Below are 25,989 nucleotides of genomic sequence, written 5' to 3'. Positions count from 1 at the left end.
GGACGGCTGTTTAATCTCTGAAATATGTGTTCCATAACAAATGCTGGAATCACATATAAATTGCTCCCTTCGCTCTGTGAGCCAAACCCTGACTAAAGGGGTTTGGAAATCCCCACAAGGTGCTCTTTGCTTATTGCTCATTCGGAAAGAAAGAAAAAAAAACACCATTTCTTTAATGAAATGCAATGTTGAGGAACTGCCAAAAATAGATGCTCCCTATCTGCCTCCCCATATGGTAGCTTCTTTCTAGCCAATTAACTACCAATGAACTGAGGAAGAGACGTAAGTGCAGGCGGACAAGGCATGGGCTCAGGCTGCTCACGGCCCTAGGCAGAGATGGAGGTTTCTGGTCTTGTCTCAACCCGCAAAAGGTCAGAGAACCCAGAAAGGCCATGCATGGCCCAGACTTTTATATTTACAAGGCCATTCTGCATAGCCTTAGCTAAGCTTCCAGAATTAAGAAGGACGGCCTGTCACCTATGGGACAAATCCTATTTTTTCATATCCCCCTCACCCCCAGCTTTTAACTACATCATGTTAAAGGGAACCATCCAAGGCCATGAAAGGCAGTTCTTTCATTTCTACTTCAACACTGAGTTGAAGGGAGGTTTTTTTTTTCTCTGTCTAGAATTATAGTGGGTGTTAGGTTTTATACTGTGTGAAAATGAGCAATTTATACACATTCTAGTATTTCATAATCTCTTACTGTAAATTTCAAACCAATCAATGACTAGTTCTGTATCCACGCATGTACATGTTTTTATTCTCTCTGAGCCAATATGGAATTTTTGACCAACTGCTTTCTTTTCTATAATTTTGCATTAATGTGGAGTCAGTAAGGTTTATGACAATCCTTAGTAGATCTGAGGGGTTTTGTTTTGTTTTGCTTATTTGCAGGGGGAGGAAAGTTGTTTGGGTTGGAGGGGAGAAATGATTTTAGGAGTTCAAGAGAAGGAAAATTGATTTGTCTGATCTGTGTTTGCTTTGTGCGAGTGGGTTCTTATAACTTTCAATGGATTTCTAGTTAAGGATAATGGGGGCTTGATAAAGAATTAGAATGTTGAAACCCCTTTGTACAACTAGAGATAATTGATATAATAATACAATTGAAAATGTTAAAAATAAAAGGACACAATTATAATATCTATAATTTATGTGGTCCCAGTCTATGTTATGCACTTTACAGTGACTAGCCCATTTTATTCTCACAGCTGTGCTAATGGATCGAGAGCAATAGCTCATACTTCACATGGAGAAACCTAGGCTCTTAGAGGGTCAATGCTTTTGACAATGTCACACAGCTAGGATTCAACAAATGTGCAATTCAAGTGCACTCTTGTCAGTATCTAAAATTTGTATAACTCCCTGAAAAGCCAATATTAAGGTTCTTTTAAGCACATCATTAAAGCTTAAGAAGTTTCCAGTCATGACTTTAAATTTCACTGCTAAGCTAATGGCTCGATTTCCATCTCAACGATACTGAGATCTCTGAACTCAGAATTTGCATCTGTCATGATAACGTTTCCAAAATGGAGCTCCTTTGTTGGGGACCGACTGTGGGGTCAATGACCTTGGACCTACACAACTGTATACACAAGGAAGTAACTCTTATCAGGATAACTTTAAGCAATGTCAATCAGCTCTTATCAGGATAACTTTAAGCAATGTCAATCAGTTCTTATCAGGATGACTTTAAGCAATGTTAATCCTTTCTCATTTATCCTATATGTGACTTGTTTACTATTTTGTATGAATGTAGCCTCTGGCAGTTCCCTAGTTTTAAGAAGAGTATTTAAGGTCTGAACTTAAAATAAACAGGACAGTCTTAGGCGGCAGTCTGGAGCTCACAGCCTTCTTGGGCTGCTGACTTGGGCTGTAGTCCTCCCGAACTCCATCTGTTTGTCTCTCTTTTAATTTTTCCTAGTCCTTGCCCCTATTTCAGGAATCTCAATCTGCGAACCCTGGTTTGCTGCCGGCTGGCCCCGGCACTCCTTGTGTCATCTAGCACCTCTCAGTCAGTGGCAACTTGGTTGTATGTATCATGTCCTATTCAGTGCACCAGCAAACCTTCTTTGGAAATCTACCTAGAATTTAAGAACTTGTGTAGAGTAAGCCTTCATTATTGCTCACATAACCGGACGCACCTGCCAATCGTTGTAATGGTTTGTGAGAAGACACAAGTCAGATTATATCACATCTCTAAGTTCTAGCCCTTTACTTGGCCCTCAGAGATCCTGAGATATCTGTCAGATTAATCTTCCTCCCAAAGCAAAAACCAACTGACTTTAAACCCTCCTCCTCCTATTCTAACCCTCCCCAACATTTCCTGTAGACTTAACCTTAACTTGGTGGCACCTGACAGGGCTACATCCCACGCTCAGACATCTGCATTTGCCGGCTCCTCTACTGAGCATGTCCATTCTCCTCCACAACGTCTTGTTCCCTCTGCTCATCAGAGGACTCCTTTCTCTGCCTATATTTTAAGATCTCTTCTAGTTGGAAGATATGTGAGCTTTTTTTCTTTCCTTCTCTCTCCCTTTTTTTCCTTTTCTTTTGCAAGTTTTCTTTAGAGTTGAAAGTTTTCAAAAAACAAACCCCAAAACTCATGGGATTGGGCATAATTCACATCTTTGTGCTTCTCAAGACAATAACCAGAATTTTTTCTTTTAAAAGGATGAATGAAGCCGGGCACTGTGGCTCACGCCTGTAATCCTAGCTACTCAAGAGACTGAGATCTGAGGACTGCAGTCCAAAGCCAGCCCGGGCACTAAAGAATGTGAGACTCTTATCGCCAACTAAACTCTAGAAAATGGGAAGTAGAGCTGTGGCTCAAGGGTAGGATGGTAACCTGGAGCTGGAGATCTGGGATGAGCTCAGGCCCAGAGTTCAAGCCCCATGATCCACACACACAAAAACAGATGAGAGCCTGAAGTTGCAACTCTAGTCTGAATTTTTATTTGGTCATTGTTCACTCAGTCATGAACAATGAAATTGAGGCCAACCAAACTGGTATCATAGTCTATGTGACAATCTTCAGCACGGACCTCATATGGTGGCACATTTCAGCCATGTTATCAGGATCAGGTTTCTAGAGGACCTACTGGGCAAAACCATGCAGTGAAATCAGCATTTCTTCCATCTATGTCAAGCTTACTGAAGCACTGCTTGTTTTAGTTCTAAAAAATAAGGCTTCAAATATTTAATGTTCAATAAGGTACCAACATTTACACAATGTTACAATTTTTTAAAAAATGGAAATGTGGCTATGTGGTTATTCCAACATTATGTGACTATATCTCATAAAACTCACACATAGGCTCATTCCCAGCTCACCTAGGATAGCAAATAAATAGTTATTACCACATCAGTGAAAATGAGATCTGGTTAATGTCTCCCCAGTCAGATATACAGGCTCTCTCTGCATGTAAATCATTTCAAAGGTTAGAAATTGAGTGTGATAAAACTCCCCACACAAAATTAAGTGGAATCATATCACAATTATATGGGAATTCAATCGTTCTTCTTGGCTTTCTAGTTTCCCAACTCAGCATCTAATAATGAATATGGAGCGCAATTTGCACATGTTGATAATTTAAAGCAATCCATTCTCACCTAAATAAAACAAACTGCTCTTAAATTTCCAGTTTCTGTGACTTACTAGAGCTCAAATGTATCTGTTTATATGCCTTCTCCTTGGAGGAGCCTTTAGAAAGTGCTGAATAAAAACTTTGAGACAGCTTGGTTCTAAGGAACAAAGAATACTAAGTACTGGGAGTTTGCCTTCTGGCACATTCACAGCCACAACAGCAGTATTTCAAGGGATGCAGAGCAAAACAGAGAAAACTATGCACACTATCACTTTGGGATCACCTTTATTCGGTGTCTCACAGTTCATTTGCTTAGTAATAGAGAGGGAAAGCAAGAAATGGGTGATAGGTGTGCCTCATTAATCATTTCCACTATGTGTTTTGTTATATTAAAAAATTTGGGTCAGAGGCATGGCTCAGTTGGTAGAGCACTAGCCAATGAGCAAACGTGGCAGGTACTGAGTTCCTGAGTTCCAGTCTCGACCCGCAAAAAGAAAAAGGAAAAGAAAAGAAAAGAAATTGATTCCGAAACAATCCTGGAAGTTCTAGTTGTCTAAATGCTTTGGTTATGACAATGAGAAAAGAACCATTCTTGCAAAACCTGTTTGTCACCTCTACTACCCAGTTCCCTTCATCAGGCCAGCAAAGGAAGTGGGCTGAAGTTTCACCTTGGGCTACAGAACCCTACCTCGGTACTTTCAAAGGAAAATGTGACAAGAAACAGGACAGTGTATTTCTCGTGGAGCTTGTGTGAGACTTAGCCAGTGCACGTGGACCATGTAGCTCCCTGGAAGGGCCTTCGCTGTGGCAACCTCCAACTGCAGACTCCCAATCCTTACCTTGACCTGCATGCCTGACTGATTTGCTGTGGAGAAGATGCTGCTAAACCTCACCAGATCTGTTCACAGGGAAAGCAAGCTGTTTCAGTCAAGTCACACTTCCAACCGTTTCCCTAAGTTCGTAGACATTTCTATGGAAAGCACTAGGGAGACAGACACAGTTCTCAAGTTCCCTCTTGGAGGCCCTGGCCGACAGTAAACTCTCCTCATCCCTGTCCATAGCCTCGGTCGGATTAGAAGGAAACTGTGTGGTGACTATCTTCCTACTGTCTTATGTTCTCTAGGAAGCTACCTGTATCAGCTAAAAGTCAGCTGAATTATCCAAATCCATGTTGGGCCCAAGCGTGTCTTCCATCACAGGTACACCTGGGAACGAGGGGCCCTCCATGAAGCAACCTCTAAAACGTTGGGATTTACAATCCAGAAGAACCTAGTTTCTATGGGAAACCCAGTAACAACACTGACATTAGGATCCGTGACAGCATCTTCCTGCTGCAAACAAGACAGTGAATTTCATTGGAAGACCAAAGTTTAAATGCTATATTTCCATTCCAAAGTGGCTAATTGATTTTTATTTTGGAGGAGGCCAATTAATTACAGAAATACATAATTGGAACTACAGTTTTTCATAATATCATCTGACATTTCTTTAAATCCAGAGACCACATATTTCTTATAACAATTAGGAGATTCATAGAAATCCACTTGTAGCTAGGTGTTTATCCAGGCAACAATCATTCTTATTAGATTTAAGAAATGGATTCTGCTTGGGAATTTTATATGAAATCTGAGCAAAGTGAGGTTAGAAGAAAATTGGGGGAGTATGAAAACAAAAGGGTGAAGGGGACATGAAGGGCAAAGCAAGGACACAATGATGGGATTTAATATAATAGATATGTTCCCCTACCAAAAACCAATCCCCCTTCATTATTAAAAGTAATGTGTCTGGCTCAAACATTTCCTTCCCACTCTCACATGTAGCTAGAGCAGGCCATGTGACATAACTGCAGGCAATGGTTATATGCTAAGCATCTTGAGGAAAGCTTTGCTTTCCACCCATGCACATTGCACCTTGCTACGTGACTCTCCCTCAGATAGAAAGAACACAGGATCATCTATGGCCATACCACCCTGAGAGCGCCCGATCTCGTCTGATCTCAGAAGCTAAGCAGGATTGGGCCTGGTTAGTACTTGGATGGAAGAAAGAACACATGATACCTGGTATCATGAAAACTGTTTTGCAACTATGAGCATTAAGCCAAAGGACAGAGGATAAAGAAGGTGAAAAAGAAATAGGTGGGATCTGAATCGTTGGCAATATAAGGGTGACAGTCCTGGGACACTTATCTACCAATTTCATAATCCACCCATACTGCTGTTTGGGATTTCTGTTATTTAAAGTCAAGTGCATGTGTGCTTTCATCAGTGTCCAATGGCACTGAATTGGAGAAGGTGAGACGATGCGGTGAAAAGGGAAGTGCGAGGACTAAGGGCAAAGGCAAGAGGGGTAAATCTTACACAGATCATACAATGGACCTAAAACAGATGATTCTTTCCCATGGAAAAGACATAAGTACTGGCTAAAATTGTCGGTAAGTTCAAATACAAAGATATCCAAAGCTTAAATTGGCTGTACAAAATGTAACTTTGTCCTTCTGTGCTGTGATTGCCGGTATGAAAACACATGCCTAGAGATTAAGACTGGACAGTTTGCATCCTACGGAGAAGAAAATGGAACATATTTAGAATCAATTTCGTATTTCTCTTATGATCCATTTGGAGGAGTTCCCACTGAGAATTCATTTGTCTCACCCTCTTCAGAGCCTTATCTGAAAAGACCTGAGGGGAAAAATAAGTAGCAACACTAGGTAGCTGATTCTACTTGCATACGTTGCTTGGAAATTAAAATACACTATATTAAGCTGGGAGTATACAGGCTATAAACCATAGAAAGTACTGGACTGATCAATATTTAAGAATGTACAGGCAATAGCAATAAATGAAACAATAAGGATGAGTTTTGTATCCCCTCAACTACAGAGTATTGCATGCTTCAGTAGTTTACTGTCCAGTCCCAAGATGCTGCTCTTACATGATTTTTTTCATACCCACTATGGTACCCATCTCTGATGTTGGTTCAGAATCTAACAAAGAAGCAATACAACAGGCAAACGCAGGAGCAAGTAGAATGGTCACAAACAGACCATGGGGGCATGCTGGCTGTGTGCGACTTGGATTTCTTTCGCTTTTCCAATGAAGTGCGAATGGTTCGGTAACATAGCAGCAAAATGCCAGAAATCAGTAAAGAAGGACAGGACAATACCCCCTTTTTCTTGTGGATTCAAAGCTTCACATGTGTCTCAGGTTACAAACATCAGCCTTGAGTAGAAGGGGGTCAAAGCTTCTCTACTTGGCATTTGTGTGCCATGTCTTTGCAAAATCCACATCCCTTACACCCACCCACATGCCCCCCAAAGCAGTTAGTAAACCCATCAGGAGACACACTTGGAACTCATGGGGATTAAAGCTGTCAAATGCCTACTTATTAATAAGTTTGCTTTCAAAAAGTCTCATCTTTCTTTCTTTCCTTTTAAACAAAACTTGTGTTTCTGATGCCTCCAGTGTATGATCTTCCGTTGGGATAATGACATATCCTGTGTTTCTTCTTTTCAAAATGATATGGCCAGTGATTCGCACAAAATAACTGCCACCTTGTAGCTAATTAAACATGATGGATTCGGGGTCCTGGTTTGCCATCTGGGCCATGTGTCTCAGAACATCCTTTTTCGTGATGATGCCAAGAAGTCTCCTAGAGTGAAAACAAAACGGAGGAAAGAGGTCAGTTTGGCATCTTTTAGGACTCATCCCTGTCCCTCAGCCCCAGGGCCTTACCCACCTGGTCACAGAGATAGGTGCAGATTCCCAAACTCCCTTATGATTGAGTGGAGTGAATGGGTGCTGACCAATGGTCTGGAGGTGGAGGTGACAAGTGCCATTCCCAGGTCTCCTATGAATTCCACCCCCCCCACACTTCCACTCTCCTCATCTGGTAGCCAGAGGCAGAGGAGCCAGTGAAGGACTCTGAGTTACAGAGGAGCCATCAGACTCAAGATCTGGGTGGTTGGATGGATGGTCACCCCACATCTGCAAGCCACATGGATGGAATGCGTGAGGACCATAGGCTTCACCGGGTTAACCCACAGGCTGTAAAGCTACAATGACTAGTCCACAATCTTCAATCTGAAGTTCACAATTAATTTTTAAACAATCTTACAGAAGCCATCGTCAAAGTTTGACTATACACTACAAGAATTCCTCCTGTGTATTTTAAGTATAAGAAATGTTAGATGTGTGATAAAATGTACCCAATATTTATCTTGCTGGAAAGATAAAGTGTGACATTCCTGTCTGACCATATGTCCAGATTATGAAAACAATGCCCCTTCCCAGGGTCTCTGCTCTAGATCAATATCAGCTATACACAAAACAACCCCAGGGAGCACTGTTCACAAACACAATGACAAAAATGTAAGCAGTACTCCCTGCATTAACACAGTGCCCAACTAAACAACCATTTACCACCGCCCTTGCTTCATTATTTCACTAAACACTTCAATAACCATCTCTGAGAACAAGTCATGCCCTCTGGATGAAGTGAAAGGCTTGGTAGGAGAGAATTCAGATTACCAAGTAACTTTGCAAATTGTACTCCAGAAAGGGGAACAAAGGAGCAAATGACAGTAGCCTCCCATCAAAACTCCATGTAGCTAAGTAGGTTTTACTATGCGGCTACACAAATGGATGACATATTAAACAAAAAGTCAGAAAACACAACTATAATACATTATCCTTTGTTTAATACAAACTATATTAGCCAAACTGATCTTTTTTGAGGTGGTACTGGGGTTTGAACTCAGGGCATCATGCTTGCTGGGCAGGGCTTCTACCACTTGAGCTACATCACCAGCTCTCAAACTCGAGGGAGTACCATAAGGAGATGCGAATGCTCAAAGCATTACTTGACAGACCCACCTAGGGAGTAAGTCAGGATGACCACAGTGGACCTTAAATCACCTTGAAAATGTGATTTGTTTTGGTGTTATGTTAGTCTCCTCCTCTGCCACATTAAGGGAGATGGTAAATTCTGTGTCTTCCCCTCTTCCCCTCCATCTTTTTTTTTTTGCCAGTCCTGGGCTTGAGCTCAGGGCCTGAGCACTGTCCTTGGACTTTCTCAAGGCTAGAGCTCTACCACTTGAGCCTCAGCACCACTTCCGGCTTTTTTCTATGTATGTGGTACCAAGGAATTGAACCCGGGTCTTCATGCATGCTAGGCAAGCACTTTAACCACTAGGCCAAACTCCCAGCCCCTTCCCCTCCATCTTTCAGGAACGGCTTCAGAAGAGAATAAAGCATCAAAAGAGGACCTTCAAAAGCATACTACATACTGGTAGCTCACACCTGTAATCCTGGCTACTCAAGAGACTGAGCTCTGAGATTCACAATTCAAAACTAACCGGGCACTGGTGGGGTGGGGGGAATACAGGAAAGTGGCCTAGTGGTAGAGTGCTTGCCTAGCATGAAGTCCTGGGATTGATTGCCTGGGACCACATATACAGAAAAAGCTGGAAGTGGGCTATGGCTTAAGTGGTAGAGCACTAGCCTTGAGAAAGCTCAAGGATAGTGCCAAGGTCCTGAGTTCAAGTCCCAGAACTGGCAAAAAAAAAGACAACTAATCAGGGCAGAAAAGTCTGGGAGACTCATACCTCCAAGAACCAGCAAAAAGCCAGAAGTGGATGTATGGTTCAAATGGTAGAGTGCCAGCCTTGAACAGTGGGGGAGCCAACTGAGAGCACAAGGCCTTGAGTTCATAAGTTCAAGATCCCCAGTACCAACACACACACACACACACACACACACACACACACACACACACACACACACACACACACACACACGCGCTAGACACTAGCTAGGGCAAGGAATAGTCACCTAAATGAGGATACATATAAAGATAGTAGGGTAGGATCTCAAACAGTTCTGAGCGCCTGGATTTTAGCCATGGCAATTCACAACTTTCAATCTACTTCTACAAATCAAAGTACTATCAAGCTGAAGAGACCCCAATAAAACAGATGCCTCTCTACGAAATCTCCCAAACCAAGTCTGAGTCTTTTTATTTATCAGCCTGGGTTGCTGGAACAAAATGCCATGGACTAGGGGGCTTAAAGAAGAGACATTCATTTCTCAATGTGCCATATAAAGGTGCCAGCAGGGCTAATTCCTCCGAAGCCCTGTCTCCTTGGCTTTCAGATAATCACAGGCACATTCTTATTATGTCCTAATATGGCCTCTTCTCTGTGCACAGATTCTCCTTGGGCCCATTCTTCCTATAAGGATGCTAGTCCTGTTGGATTAGGGTTCTACCCTAATTGAACATTCCTAGCCTTTTTAAAGGCCCTAGGCTACCAGGTGCTGGTGGCTCACGCCTGTAAGCCTAGCTACTCAGGAGGCTGAGATCTGAAGACCACAGTTCAAAGCCAGTCGGGTCAGGAAAGTCCATGAGATTCCTACCACCAGAACATTGGAAATGGATCCAGAGCTCAAAATGGTAGAGAGCTTACCTTGAGCAGAAGAGCTCAGGGACAGTACCCAGATCCTGAGTTCAAGCCCCACAACCAACAAAAATGAATGGGTAACAGAAATATAAAATAGATCCTGTGCAACAAGTGGGCACTAGTGGCAGGGAAGAGGGTGAAGGAGGGTAAATATAATCCAAACACTTTATATGAATGCGTGAAAATGGAAGTCTGTTGAGACGGTTTGGGAGAAGGAGAGGAAATTCAGGAGTGTGTCAAAGGAGCGATTATGATGAAGCTACATTGTAAGCGTACTTAGACACGTGAAAACGAAACCTCCTGTACCACTACGTGATGCGAATAGAAATGTATAGATTTTGAAAAGATTTCTAGAAGTGATTAAGCTATACGGCTCATACATTAATCCTAGCAATTTAGAAGGCTGAGATCTGAGGACCAGGTTCAAAGCCAGCCCAGACAGACAAAACCGCTAAATTGACCAACAAAAAACCCGGATGTGCCACTATCAGATTTTTCTGAGTAGTTCATTAGAAATAAGAGTCTCATGGACTTGTTCTGCCTTGACTAGTTGAAAACTGAACTGTGCTCCTGAGATCTCAGCCTGCTGAGCAGCTAGGATCACAGTCATGAGCCACCAATGCCCGCTTTCCTTCCTGACATATCTCAGTTGCTTGGGACTTAACTGCTGTAATGAGGGCACATTGTATTCATCCCTCCAAAAGCAAGAACTGCCCAAGGGCCTGCTTCCTACTGCTTTGTCAATCACCCTGCTTCCATAGACACTTGAAGGACCCCATGTCCTTGGAGCTATCCTTGTGCTTTGGCAGCCGTGGGTAGCTGATGAGAAGAGTAGCCCTGAACTAGGAAGGGGATGTGAAGAAGAGGTTTCCACCCAAAGGAGATACATTTTGGTCTTTCTCGGATGATACTAATTCATTTCAAAGGTGTAGTAACAGCGAGGAAATAGTTTGAACACTTGTAGGGGAGTCTATTTAAGGGAAAATGGCACCTGCCTAACAAGCATAAGCCTCACTACAAGCAACTACATATAAAGGCCACTGGGAGTCTCTACTAAGGTCAGCTCCTAGGTAGCAGCAGCTGACTGAGTCCTCCACCTGGGTCTCCAGGTCCACTCCATGGCTTTATCCACCTCGACACTAGTGACCGCGGTGGGCTTCATCTCCCTTTGCTAGGGAGAAGGCTGGTCCTGAGCAGCGTCCAGGGCTCGGCGCACCAAATTATAGTCTCATCCTGATCTCTTCCAGTTATAACAATCAAAAATCCTCAGACACGGCCAAATGTCTCCTGTGACTGGAGTAAAAAAAAAATCACTCCTTGCTAAGAGCAAACCACTGCCCAAATTCGAAGACGCCAAAGCATTTTCTCACCTGTGGGCTAACGGGCTCTGGCAAGGACACCCTGGAAGATGACTCCCCAGCCTCATACTACATCTGCTTTTTAATTCCAGTCCTGGGGCTTGAATTCAAGGGCTCGTCACTATCCCTGAGGTTGTTTCTCTTTCTCTCTTTCTCTCTTTCTCTCTTTCTCCCTCTCCCTCTCCCTCTCCCTCTCCCTCTCCCTCTCCTCTCTCTCTCTCTCTCTCTCTCTCTCTCTCTCTCTCTCTCTCTCTCTCTCTCTCTCTCTCTCTCTCTCTCTCTCTCTCTCTCTCTCTCTCTCTCTCTCTCTCTCTCTCTCTCTCTCTCTCGGCAAGCTCTCTACCGCTTGAGCTACAGCTCCATTTCCGGGTTTTGGGTGGTTCATTTCACTGGAGACAAGAGTCTCACAAACCTTCCTGACTACGTTGATCCTTAGACAGGAGCCTCCTGAGTAGCCAGGATTACAGGCGTGAGCCACTAGTGCCCAGCTCTGATACTGCATCTATCATTCACTGAACTAACTCCTCACGCTCTGTAACAGGGGGTCACTCACTACCTGGCTCCAGCTCATAAGTATTTTCAATAGCACTCCTAGCTGGAAGCTTTCAAATAAGAGTGGCCATGTGTGGGAAATATACGATGTGCTATCAACAGAGAATGTAGAAATCCCATGACCTGGTCCTACATGATCCATACTTCCATGGACAGCATTTCCTGGGACTTGAGAATTGATTTTGCCTCAAGAAATAGAGCACTTTGGAAGAACCTCAGAGGGGAACTAACTGCAATCAATTCCCTATGTCCATAAGCATAAATTGTACCCCGGCCTGTGAGAGTAATTACTGAAAATCAACTCTGACATCAACCTAGGAGACAACATCCAATCCAGCAGGCTTTGTTAGTGGTGTGAAAGTCCTATTTGATTAAAATCAAGTATTTGCACTTCTCCACCTTCTGGGCTCAAGTGAACTTGGTGGATCACAGATAGCTTCATCTTGCAGGGCCCTGGGGGCTCCCGCCTGTCATCCCAGCCACTTGGGAGGCTGAGATCTGAGCATCGCAGTTCAAAGCCAGCCCAGGCAGGAAAGTCCATGAGACTCTCGTCTCCAGTGAACCACCAGAAACCAGAAGTGGCGCTGTGGCTCAAGGGGTAGAGTGCTAGCCTTGAGCTGAAGAGCTCAGGGACAGGGCCCAGCCCCTCAGTCCAAGCCCCGTGACCCCCAATACATACATACATACATACATACATACATACATACATACATACATACAAATAAAACGCCACATCTATGACCAAGAACCTAATGCACATTCATGCACCACCTAGGAGATGGGGGAAATCTGACACTCTCTCTCCTACTTGCTCTTGCTTTTCCTTTCTAGAACCTTCCTAGAGGAAACCTCAGACACATTCATTCTTATGTTCTGTAGACTTTCTAAAGCTCTGCATTCTGGGGACAAAAAAAATGCAACACTGGTTCCTGGTCTGGTTTCACAAATGCCTTAGGCCCCAGGGCCTGAGACCTCCTGCAGATGATCCAGGTCCAGAGACAGCCCCAGCTCTCAGCCATCAGAGCAGAGACACCACATGCAGGAGAACGCATCAGAAACTCAAGCTGGCCCACGCCAGGCCTGCCCTGGCAGAAAGCCCAAGGAAATGAAGATGAAAGGACCGGCAAACAAGCATCCCTCGCCAGCACTAACGTATCAGCATCTGTGTTTGTTTAAAATATGTAGAGCCAGAAAGAGAATGAGAGAGAGAGAGAGAGAGAGAGAGAGAGAGAGAGAGAGAGAGAGAGAGAGAGAGAGAGAGAGAGAGAGAGAGAGAGTTTGTTTTCTCAAAGAACATTAGGAGCCAGTTTGGGCACCCAGATCCTCACAGGAAAACCGCATAGGGCTTCAGGAGGTGTGAGTGGGCATTTAGGACAGAATTCCCTACCTAAAGTGGGAATTCCAGTGGTAAGTGACATTAGATTATTATTTTAAAGGAGAGGAGAAACTGCTATACACTTGAGATGGCATGGGCAGTCACAGTGGTATTTGTGCTGAGTACTGGAAACCCAGGTGCAGAAAAGAATCTCAAGGGTAACCAAAGTCGGTTCCCAAGACCAGCCTTACCCAGGAGCTTGCTAACACTGCACGCTGGCAGCTCTCATCAAGATCCCAATGGCTCATCAGGTTTAATTCTGCCTGGCATTCCGATGTACCCTTGCTCTCAAGCGTGAGACACGGACTCACAGAAATGACCTTTAAGCCAGGCATTAGTGGCTTACACCTATAATCCTAGCTACTCAGGAGGCTGTGATTTGAGGATCACAATTCAAAACCAGCCCAGGCAAGAAAGTCCATGAGACGCTTATGTCGAACTAACCACCAGAAAACCACAAGTAGAGCTGTGGCTCAAAGTGGCAGAACACTAGCCTTGAGCAAAGAAGTCCAGGGACAGTGCCCAGGCCCTGAGAGTTGAAGCCCTTTGATGGACAGAAAGAAAGAAAGAAAGAAAGAAAGAAAGAAAGAAAGAAAGAAAGAAAGAAAGAAAGAAAGAAAAAAGAAAAAAGAAAGAAAGAAAGAAAGAAAGAAAGAAAGAAAGAAAGAAAGAAAGAAAGAAAGAAAGAAAGGCCGCCACCATCGTGGGTCCCAGTGGCTCCACAACCTGCGCCCTCATCTTCATGCCTAGAAGGCCCAGAGTGGACCTGGTTTTATTTCCTCCTTTTTCCTTTACTTATTTTTTGAGGGGAAGGGGGGTGGTGTTGGTCATGGGGTTTGAACTTGGGGCCTGGGCATTGTCCCTGAGCTCTTCAGTTCAAGGCTACCACCCTACCCCTGAGTCACAGCCCCACTTCCAATTTTCTGGTGGTTCACTGGAGATAAGAGTGCCACGGACTTTGGTGCCCGGGCTGGCTTTGAGCCACCATCCTCAGATCCCAGCTGGATGACAGGCATGAGCCACCAGCGCCCAGCCTGGACCTGGTTTGCAGCCATCAACACTGAACCAACTCCTTTCTCTTTGCAAACTTCTGAGGCTTTGGAATTTGGGGCACATATCTGAACCTGAACAAGAGTTCTCAAAGAACCACGGCTCTGTCACTGTCCTGACCCTTTGGGCTTTCCTAGTTTGTGATCAAACAAAGCAAACTATTTAGAGACTCCAGGGCGCTGAGGAATCTCTTAGCTTACTGATACCATTTCTTCTGGCAAAGGTGATTTTGTTTCAATGATTGATATATTAGGGAGAGATTAGAGCATAAGGAATTGGCGAATGTTTTTGTTACTTCATCCATGAGAATGGCAAAGAAAATTGTGCCTCACTACAACTGGCATCTCAGGAATACACAAAATGCACATATATACACCCATGAAACAAACACACACGCTTGTGTTCACACGTGTGTTAAGAGCTGCACCATCCAGCCTGCTGCGCTAGTTGCAGCTACCATGCCAAACCTCCCTCTTTCCACCCTTTGCACTAACTTGTGAGCTGCAGCCCTTCTATGCCCACACCATGGCTCCCTTCGGCCTTTCAAGGTTAAGTGCTAACCATTTAACACATACAAAATGTGTAAAACTACCACATTTGTATGAGGCTTCCTTCCTTTTGCTAGAATATATTCCTGAGAGAATTTTAGTGCTATATGCCTAGCCCAGTCTTCCCCATAAATCCTGAGGTGGCATTGCTCATTTTTGTACAACACTGTGAGTTCAAGGCGCATGCGCAGCATGTGACGGCCGAGTGTCCTGTGGCAATGGAAAAGCAATGCCAAGCACTTCTCCTTCAGACAGAGCCCTCGAGGCTTCTCCACCTGCTCCAGCCTGCACTGGCTCCCTACTTGCACTTGGGGATTTCGAAGCTCTCCAAGCACTTCCTTCTCAAGCCATTCCCCGCCTTGTTCTTCTCCCTGTCCGTTGGCCTTATCTATCCACCTGGTCAGTCCCGCTGGAGACATTTCCTTATTGGTCTTTCTCATCGTCTTGTTCTCCAAGTCTGGCCACAGTACATAACCCGTCCCCATCTGAGCAGCTACTCACCCACTCCGAGTCACCAGGCACTGGCGGAGTCCTAGTTTCCGGAAGATGTCCACCACCGTCTCCATGGGCGTGTGGTCCGTGACTGTGAAAGGGCTCAGGTTCAGGATGCGCCGCAGTTTCAGGGGGTGGGGGCTGTTGGCTGGAAGCTCCGGGGGCTCCTCCGTGAAGTACATGATGGAATTGCTCACAATGCCCTCCTGCCTCTGTCTGGCGTTCTCTAGATTTAGTGAGGGGGAGAAGAAGGAGAACAATAAACCGTGCAAAAGCCCTCTACATTATTTTCCACATTCCCCCAACAGTACCCAAGAATCCCCCAGAAAAGAGGTTCAGGAGGAAAATGATACATTCACAATGAGGGCTTCAGCCAGACATCTGTGAAACTGGCATCTCTCTTAAACAAACATTGTGGATGGACTCCTGCAGTGACCGAGCTAGCCACTGCAAATGTCTTACAACATGACTCCTTTGGGGAAATTCACTGCTTTCCCCTGTATTCCAGAGCACCCCAAACTGCCTAGGACCCCCGTCCTTGCTTTATAAATGCTCCTACACCTCCTCATGCAGGGAAGTTTGTCGTAACGATAAAGCTCAGTTAGCTGCCCAGGGACCTTAGTACACGGGATTTTTTTTGGTGCAAAACAACTTAAAATTGGTCTAATTGGCATTATGAATCCAAACAGAAATTAAAAAAATAATAAGCACAGCCCAGGCTCACAGCCCAGAAATGCAGTGCAGTCCCAAATATGACCCTTGGGCCCAAAGAAACAACTCCAGAAAAGCTGCATCCCCTTACCCTTTGGATCTCCTCTCTTAAAAATGGGCCATTTTGTAGATTTCTCAAAGAAAGATAGTAAAACTATTATGGTAGCAATTAGTCATTTCTGTCTGTAGGCAAGGCCATGTGAAGTTGAATAAAAGTAGGGTAACAGGAATTCATTAGAAATATAGCCTAATGCAGTGCTAGAAACCCAGGCTATTTTAAGTCACTCATGAAATAAATCCATCGGTCTCAAGATATTTCTCCAAGGCGATTTTCCTTCTGTTGGAATTTTAATCTTTCTTTTAGTTCATGGGAAAAGGTTATGAAAAATGTACAGCAGGGCCTGCCTTAAAATGAATCCTGGTTTCTATAAGAACTGCTCCTGCCATCTCAAAGACTACTATTCACCTATATTGTTCTTTCAAAAATAAAAGTCAAAATACCTCCCTCCTCTAAGGCTATTTAATGCAATAGAGTACTCGAATGGAAAACTGGCAGTGTTTGGGGTCGGGCTAAGTCTGCAAAGTCTGCCTCTGTTGAAAAGAAGACCACAGGCCTGCTGGGCAAATGCCTATTATATGGGTCAGGGTAAATTTTGTTGCATCAAATGGGATATGATTCGACCATAAATACCCAATGATACTGACACACAACGCGTTCTCAGATGCAGATCCCAAGAGATCTACAGTGCCAGCTCTACATCATGGACTTCTCTCCCACACCAGGACACTTCTGCCCTTAAGCACTAAAGGCAGAAAGGCAATATTCAGCACATACTATTTGTTCATTTCCACAGAGCAATCGATGTTTATGATGTCCCACATCACAGGATATCCATCTATTTCAATAGTTACTCTGAACATCAGGATTGGATCAACCCACAAAACCAACCCCAATGAAGGACTTGTCACATGGATTCATCCAATGCCTTAAGAAAAGCAAATGCAACCTAGTGAACCATCAACCAAGTTGCTGAATGAAACAAGTTCCTATTTCCTCTGAATCTACTATCTGGGATAGAAGCCTATATCCTAACAGCTATTTATTCAATCAATTCCTGCTCACCAGTGCATGCCATGGCAAGACAATGCCTAGCACACAGTAGACACATAACAGACACTTGCCTCACACACACACATATAAGTGGATGACAAATGTCACTATGTCTAGTTCTGCCTGTCATATAGAACAGCGCCTATTTCACAGAGGAGGTATTAGGAAGGAAAAACCATGAGCTATTTGCTACCTAGCAAGGATTGCCAACATAGGCTAGTGCTACAGCTAAAGATCTGAGCTGTGCTCCCTGCCCCTTTCTGTAGAAGAGAGGAACGATACTGCGAAGTCTTAAATGTAGGTTTATGGGGGCTTCAGGAGGTGGAAGGACTACGTATAGGCCAAAATTTGGTGAATGGAAGAAAACCTAGCAACAGAACACTTCGCAGCTCTGCTGGAGTATGCCAGCTACTCCAAGATTGGACCAGAAACCTTTTCTCTACAACAAAACCATAACATGTCAGTTCACAGAGGGCAGAGGCTGTTTACTCTCAGACACAAATACCGGCTTCTAGGAAAGTACTGGCATACAGGAGATGTTCAAGCAGTATTTCCTGCATCAAAAAGATAAACTGACTCCTCATTTGGGAATGAGCCAGTGCTGCAAGGGAACAGTCATAGTCCTCCACAACTTCTGGAAGCCCGTGCTAGGGAAATAACCAACAGTAGTAGTAGTAATAGTGGCAATGGTAATACATTGTTTTCAAGACCCAAAAGACATAAAGAACATACGCGGAATGTAAATAAACCGTAACTTCCCACAGTGGTGAGAAAGTGAGTACATTTATGGATTTTTCCATTCATTTCTATTTTTTAATATTCTGTATGTATTTATTTTACTTTAAAAACTTTGACAAACTTCATTCTACATGTTTGAAAGGTCAAGTAGTTAAAAATGTTTGTACTGCCAGACACCCGTAATCCTAGCTACTCAGGAAGCTAAGTTCTAATGATCGTGGTTCAAATCCAGCCCAGGTAGAAAAGTCCACAAAACTCTTATCTCCAATTAACCATCAAAAACCCAGAAGTAGAGTGGTGGCTCCATTGGTAGAGCACTAGCCTTGAGCAAAAAAAAACAAGGCTAGCATACAGTGTCCAGGCCCTGAGTTCAAGCCCCAGGCCACCATACCCCCCAAAATGTTTTGTTTTGTTTTGTTGGGGTTTTTTGTTTGTTTTGATTTTTTGTTTTTGCTTCTTGCCAGTCATGGGCCTTGAACTCAGGGCCTGGGCACTGTCCTTGAGCTGTCTCAAAGCTAGCACCCTACCCCTTGAGCCACAGCACCATTTCTAGCTTTTTTTCTATGTATGTGGTACCGAGGAATCGAACCTGGGTCTTTGTGCAAGCTAGGCAAGCACTCTACCACTAGGCCAAAATCTTAGCCCCACAAAAAATGTTTGTTTTTTTTTTAATGAACCAAGCATGGTGCCACACATCTGAAATCCTAGAATGATCACAAATTTGAGGATGGCCCACAATGCAGAGCTCTCTAAGCAGCCAAGGCTACATAGAGAAAATTTGTTCCAAAAATAAATAAATATGTAAATGTCTTTAATGTCAGATGTTTATCATATAATAGAGATCTATTTTCAATGGCTATAACTTCTGAGGAATGATGTCTATGTTATGATCATCTAGTAAGATTATTAACCTTGACATTACACTTTTAAGCATCAAAAGTATAATGTTGGCTAGTTGAATTTCACACAGTATAATCAATCAAGGCACCATGGCTCATAACTGCAATCCTAGCTATTCAATAGGCTGAGATCTGAGGATCATAATTCAAAGCCAGTCCATGTAAGCAATTCCAAGAAATTCTTATCTCTAATGAACCAGTAAAAAACCAGAAATGGAAGTGTGGCTCCAGTGGTAGAGTCCCAGCCACGAGCAAAAAAAGCTGAGTAAGAGCCGTGAGTTCAATTCTCAGTACTGGCACACACACCTAGGGGGGCGGGGAAGGAGGGAGGAAGGGAGGGAGAGAAAAAGAGAGGGAGTGAGGGAGGGAGAGAGACAGACAGGGAAGGACAGACACAGACAGACAGACAGACAGACAGACAGACAGACAGACAGAGAGATGCAGGTTATAAAGACGAGAAATCCCATATCCAGTTAACTACTGAGGAACTTTAGAGCAATGATATTCAACTAAGAACATTTCAGTCACCATCCTCAGTGTATATCTGTCAATGTCTAGAGACATTTCTGGTTGTCACAGTAGAAGAAGGCCATCTAATGGGGAGAGGCCAGCCATGATGTAGCATCTTACAAATCACTGGCTAGTCCCCACCAGAGTGAATGATTCAGCTCAAAATACCAAGAGTATTAAGGATTACACCTTCCATTTTCAAAACCTTATGGTTTTATGGAGGGAATATTTTACTTTCCTGTTCATTAAAAATGATGAGAAGGGGTATCAATGTTCAAGAAGTAATGTACTCACTACCTGACAAATGTAACCATAACCCCTCTATATGTTACCCCAACAATAAAGTACTATTTTAAAAATGCTTACAACCAAGCCAAGCACTGGTGGCAAACACCTATAATTCTAGCTCTTCAGGAAGCTGAGATCTGGAGGGAGGATTGATGTGCAAAGCCAAGCCAGGGCAGAAAAATAACCAGCAAAATGCTAGAATGGAGGCATGGCTCAAGTGGTAGAGCAACAGCTATGCATAAGAAAGCTGAGTAAGAGTACAAGGCTCTGAGTTCAAGCCATATTACCAACACACACACACACACACACACACACACACACACACACACACACACCCCACAAACGCTTCCATCAATAACCCAGATATAATTAATAAGAAAGGTCATTCCGAAAATTGGAAGCATAGCCAGGCACAGTGGCTCACGCTTGTAATCCTAGCTACCCAGGAGGCTGAGATCTGAGGATCGTGGTTCAAAGCCAGCCCAGACACTAAAGCATGTGAGACTCTTATCTCCAATGAACCACTAGAAAATGGGAAGTGGGGCTGTGGCTCAAGGGGTAGGGTGGTAGCCTTGAGCTGAAGCGCTCGGGTACACCTCCCAGGCCTAGAGTTCAAGCCCCATGACCTACAGGAAAAAAAATGGAAACAACCACCGGAGTGATTACAAAGATATGATTTATAAAAACTATATATAAGAAAAAGCAGGTTATTTTACAAGTTATTGTTTATGAATGCAGAAAGAAGCCATTCTGCACGTATCTTTCCATATTGTAACATTCTCAGCACCAAGGACTTAACACCACTGTTCTCCACGGCCTATTCCAATAATTAACAGCCCTTCTAGATAGGAACAGTCTTTATATATAGCTCATCTGACACTTATCTTCTGCTTCAGTCCTGGATGATCCCTTCCTGCAAGCAAGCATCTTCCACATGCGAGAGAATCATTATTAAGTCATCCAGCAGATGAAAAAAAAATTGAGCGTTCCCTTAACTTTTCCCCATAACTCTAGCTTTCCATCCCTTTAATCATCTTTGTGGCTTCCCACTGAGTCCTCTCTGAACCCTTACTTGCTTAATTGTAAGAGGCAAAACCAGAAGAGCCTGAACCCTGCGGAGCACAAAAAGGGCCTCATCTTTGAGAAGACCAAAAAGAGGTAAAAGCCCATCTACCCAGAATTGAATGGGGGTCACCTACAGCTCCACATGTTAACAATCTGAGATGCGAGCGTGGGCCTCCTGTATCGTTCTCTCCAAAGACAACGAGGGAGCATTCCAGAGATGGATTAAACATAACAAAGCCCTTTCAGCGCCATATGAGCAGCTGCTACGATTTTAAACATGACATGTAAGAAATAATTCTTTTGAGTCTACCCTGCAATAATCTTTTGCTTCTGAGGCCTCTAAAAGTGAACCCAGCACAGAATCATCTTTAGCTAGATGTTTTATGTTGTATTTCTATAGTCATATTAGGACATCGAATTTCTCAAAAACAAGTCGTGAAATTTTCCAGCAGAATACAAGGGCTCTTCTACTTCCCTAGATCAGACAAACAGCTTGTCTGACTCCTCTAAGCCAAATACCCCTCACCTTTCCACAAACCGTGTAAATATCAGTTTCTACACTATTATCAGCCTGACTGGAAGCAAAGAGGTATGATTTACACCACGTGGTGCCTCTTCAGACATTCCAAACATAGCTTCTGAGAGAGGACTTGCTTGCAAAGCTTAAATTTCTTCTCAAACCGGTTGATGCCAATTACTGCTACCCACTTGATTACAGTAATGGATTTGGGCAAAATTAGCTGTCTCTTAGCAGGTGTGCCTAGCGCTACACAATAGGTAATGGATTCGATGACATTTATTACTTGCGTTTCTGAATTTCAACATTGCTTAAAAGATTTTCGGGACTGAATAATTCTTAAGGTTGCTGAGTATGTTATTTTAAAACAAACCGAGCCCTACTTAAACAACTTTTTAAGAATCTCATTTGTAAGCTGCTAATTACCCAAAAGGCACCTACTTCTTCTGTGACAGGACCTATAATAAAGAGAAATATCACTGAACATGCAAGCACAAACTTGCTATGGTTTCTAAATGTAATATTAAGCTTTGATTTGGGGAGCTGAATATGAAAAGTAAGGGATACAGCTTATCTAAACTAATTTTTGTAAAGTTTTTGTAAGGTTTTTCCCTACATTGAATAGATAGAGGGAACACGGAAGGGTCTTAGAAATGAGAAGGGCAGTAAGAGGAAACAGTTGCTTGTTCTCAGTGAGACAACTGACAGACCTACCACGGAAAAAAAGGTGTAACAGAGAGTGACAGTGTCATGTGAATACACGAGCCATGCCATAGACCCCAGTCTCCCATGCAGTGCACGCATGTTGTGCCGGAAACAGCAAGGATGCTGAGCAAGAAGGCATGGTGTTCACTGCGTGGGAGAGGATGGGTTACGCTGGCCCCTGCCCCATCCTGAGGTCTACAGGACTACTCCCCCACTCAGAGGCTCATTGATTCTCCTAGCCTTGGGCGCCCCACGATTCTTGCCCAGGCTTTGGGCATTTGGTGCCCTCTGTCTTTGAACCATCCTACCTCCTACTCCCCTTCCATTATAGCTATCCTTAAACAAATGGGAGTATAGGCTGGCTTCTGTGATGTTTTGGGACATCCCACCTCTCCTTCCCCAACTAACAGCCTGTCCCAGGCAGGGTGGATGATTTCAGTTCCAAGTGAACCTCTAACTCGTGGGGTGGCCATGTCACATGGTGAAGTAAAGTCTTGTGCAGAGATGAGCAAGGTATGAGCAGAGAACTTGCCACCTGAGTGGACTGATGAGAGCCTGAGGGTCCATCCCCGAGACTAGCTGTACAAGAACAACTCCCCTTCCTCCTGCAATACTTCCCTTTTCAGCTTCATCCATTGGTTGCTGAAAAGGTGCAGCAGCCATGTGCCTCCTAATAGCCACGGTGCCTTGCATGTGGCCATCACCGGCCAGCAGAGAATGGCAACCCCAAGATTTGGGGTTTTAAATCTTTGTTCCTCACAGTAGGACTTGGGGACCGATAGCATCAGCATGAATGGACAGCTCAGGTGGAATGCAGAGTCTCAGGCCATCCCCAGGCCTACTGAATCAGAATCTGCATTTTGACTAGACCCCCAAACAGATTTGCATTAAAGCCTGAGGGTCCCCGAATGAATAAGCATTCTCTTGAATCCCTGTGATAAATTGAGGGTTAGAAAAGTAACCATTTGGGCTGGGGGTGTGGCCCAGTGGTAGAGTGCTTGCTTAGCATGCACAAAGATCTGGGGTCGATTCCTCATTACCACACACACTGAAAAAGCTGGAAGTGGTGCTGTGGCTCTAATAGTAGAGTGCCAGCCTTGAGAAGGACAGGGCCTAGGCCCTGACATCAAGCCCCAGGACTGGCAAAAGAACAAGTGACCAATTGTCTCCTAGTCAAAGGTGAGCTTTCCTTGCCCTTACTCACTTATCGCCAGGATCAGCTCCCTCCTCTGAGCAAACCCAATGAGGCGCTCTGAGTCTCTGGAAACTACCACAGGGAATCCATTGTAGTCGGTCTCCTTGATGAGTGTCTCCACATCCTCCACAGTCATGCTGTCCTGGGTGAGGACCGACAGTGGCAGCTCTCCTCGCCGGGGCCGCATCACATCCGTAGCCAGGGTTCGGTGGGTGAACTCATCCTTCACATCCAGAAATGGGTAACCGTTCAGGTGGATGTGAGCCTCGTAGATGCCTTCTTTCCCAAAGGCATCGGCCACCCACTTGCTGGTCACAGCTGCTGCCATCAGGGGCACAATGTATTCCAGACCTCCTGTCAACTCAAACATGATGACCACCAGCGACACGGTCATCCTGGTCACTCCTCCTGCAATGGAAGAGGGAAGTGAGTGCCAGAGCTCAACCCAAATCATGAGGCCACCATCCCGAGAGGAAGCTCGAGTCACGCTAAGTTATCCTGGGAGAACAAAGGCTTTTTCTTCTTAGACTTGTCCGAGGAATCCTTGCTCCGTGCGGCCCATACTCAGATTGTTAAGCTCAGCCTGACCTCAGGAAACTGAGGTGCCTGCCCAGGGGCTCTGCTCCAAAGATGGACGTGGGTCCACCACCCAGGCCACAGGCCTGGTAGTTTTGGTGAGTGTGACCTATGTAGGTTATAGAGGCATGGCGAGATTCTTAGGGATGTTAGCTCAATGAGGGACCCAGCCTTGCATCTCCTGCTAGTCAAAGAGACTGTGAACCTACTCCTCATCTCAGAAGCTGAAATCAGGTTGGGGTTTTTTTTGTGGGGGGTGCGTCAGTTGTGGGACTTGAACTCTGGGCCTGGCACTGTCCCTGAACTCTTCAGCTCGAGGCTACTGCTCTACCACTTGAGCCACAGCACCACTTCCTGAAATCAGGCTTTCTTGACTTCAGTACTATATGCTACAACAAGTTTAGCAGCATCCTTGGCGCTATCCACTATATGCAAATGACACCCCCAGTTGTGTGTCTCAGACACTGCCAAGGAGTCTTCCCAGACATTGTCAAGCTCCCCAAGTACGCAAGTCACCCCTTGTTGAGAGGCACTCTTCTAGGTAGTCCAGTTGAGAGATGACAGAGACTCCATCAGTCTGGATTCCTGAATGATTAAATGGAGAGGAGTCTTCTGCTAGCTCATGGTCTATCTATGTGTGCAAGATACTTACATAGTGAGCAAGGTATCAGCCACCGAGGTTGTAATGGCTCACTCGATACCACACTACCACTGAAGACTACCTGAGCGAGTGAGGACCGTGATCAATCACCTGTTCTCTAAAGCAGATGGGCACCCGCCACCCGCCACCTCCGCCACCTCTGTGGATGTACCTAGGCAGGCTGCAGCTCCCACCATCGCGTAAAGTCCTGGTGTGACACAGTCCGCTCCGGGTCTGCACCAGTTCCTAAAGATGATCCAGTCATGATGATGGTAAGCCAGCTGCTCCACGCCAATTCCTACCATCCTACCCGCCATGGCTCCCACAGCCATGCTGGGGATGAAGAGGCCAGAGGGGATCTTGAGGGAGGACACAGAAAAGCAGCCTGAGGGAGGGACGCTGAGTTCCCATTTCCCAACCCCCAGGAAATGGAGCTCCCCCCTCCCTTGACTGAGCTTGCATTTGGCTTCATCTTTCAAAGGAGGTGCAACTCTTCAAAGCAGGTCAGCTGCCCAGTGAAAGGTAGAACAAGTGATTTGACCCGCTCAGTCAATGGACTCCACTGTGACTAGCTGAGAATGCAATATGACACTTTCATGTCCTCTCCTTCAAAAGCTGGCCAGGTTGCCTGCTGTGGATTAAAGAATGATAACCCCTCTGCAAACAGCATTCAAAGGGAACATCTTCACCAGAAGACTCACCACTCCCTCACTCCCCTTGCTGTGTCATTCAGATTGGCTCTGAAAAGTAAATGTCAAGCCACAGCATGAAAGTGGAAAAGAGGGGCCTGTGACTGCTTCCAGGTTAAAATAAAGATGCTGAATGCATCGCTGCAGCTGTCCTGCCAAAGCTTGTCAAGGGCTTGCTGCCCTCTTGAAAGTAGAGTGGCTGAACACCTGTCAGAGATAGAGATAGAGAGACGAGAGAAAGCCTTTCCTAATATAGCTCATTCCCCAAAATATCCTGAATATTTTCCAGCTGGCGGAGGGGCAACAAAAACACACACTATATAACCAAAGAGGTACATATATGAGTTGATGTTTCTTCCCTGTAACTCCAAAATCCACGTCTCTCAGCCAGCACTGAAATAAAACCACATCTCTGTTGTAGGAACTGATGGATAAGCTGTTTAATAAAAGTCCACCTACCCTTATTCATAAGAGACAAATTCCAGTTGTGTTTGGGAAATTAGCATTTCTTAGTCCTTTTAAAAGGAGGCAATTCATAGAAATACTGCACAGAAAGCAATAGAACAGAACAGAGGGGGGGAGCGGGGAGTTCTGCTTCTGGTCTCGTGAACTTCAAATGCTCTGCGCATCTCTGTATGAATGATACAGATACAGGCTCCTTGGACAGAATGCAAAACTATGTAGTTTTGAAACTACATAGAGATGGTGATGGCACCGCATTGTGCATGTAGTTAATGGCCATGACCTGGACAGTTTGACATGACCAGTTTGGCTGGCCATGGTGACAGACACCTCTAATCCCAGCAGTCAGGAGGCTGGAGCGGCAAGATCATAAATTCCAGGCCAGCCTGGGCTACAGAGCAAGACCTTGGTTCAAAAACAAACAAGAGCAATAATAACTCAAGGCTGAAGTTCAGAAAAAGAAACCT

At 44.5% G+C, this 25,989-nt stretch overlaps 1 protein-coding gene across 2 annotated transcripts in view; it reads right to left on the bottom strand.

Moving 5' to 3' along the window:
- Nucleotides 1-5,550: 5,550 nt before the first annotated feature.
- Nucleotides 5,551-25,989, bottom strand: part of Clcn4 (Cl-/H+ antiporter 4) — a 67,974-nt gene continuing 47,535 nt past the window's right edge. For both annotated transcript variants that reach the window (XM_090326617.1, XM_090326618.1), the window contains exons 9-12: nucleotides 24,544-24,730; nucleotides 23,165-23,563; nucleotides 15,426-15,642; nucleotides 5,551-7,235 (exon numbers count right to left, since the gene is read on the bottom strand). In XM_090326617.1, the coding sequence (XP_090182743.1) occupies nucleotides 7,145-7,235; nucleotides 15,426-15,642; nucleotides 23,165-23,563; nucleotides 24,544-24,730 (894 nt within the window). In that variant the 3' untranslated portion in view covers nucleotides 5,551-7,144. The remainder of the gene's footprint in view (nucleotides 7,236-15,425; nucleotides 15,643-23,164; nucleotides 23,564-24,543; nucleotides 24,731-25,989) is intronic.

Source organism: Megascapheus bottae, chromosome X, assembly GCF_031878675.1.
Source record: "Megascapheus bottae isolate mThoBot1 chromosome X, mThoBot2.hap1, whole genome shotgun sequence".
NCBI lineage: Eukaryota > Metazoa > Chordata > Mammalia > Rodentia > Geomyidae > Megascapheus > Megascapheus bottae.
Note: the sequence above shows the minus strand (reverse complement) of the source record. Positions and strands in the feature narration are given on the sequence as shown.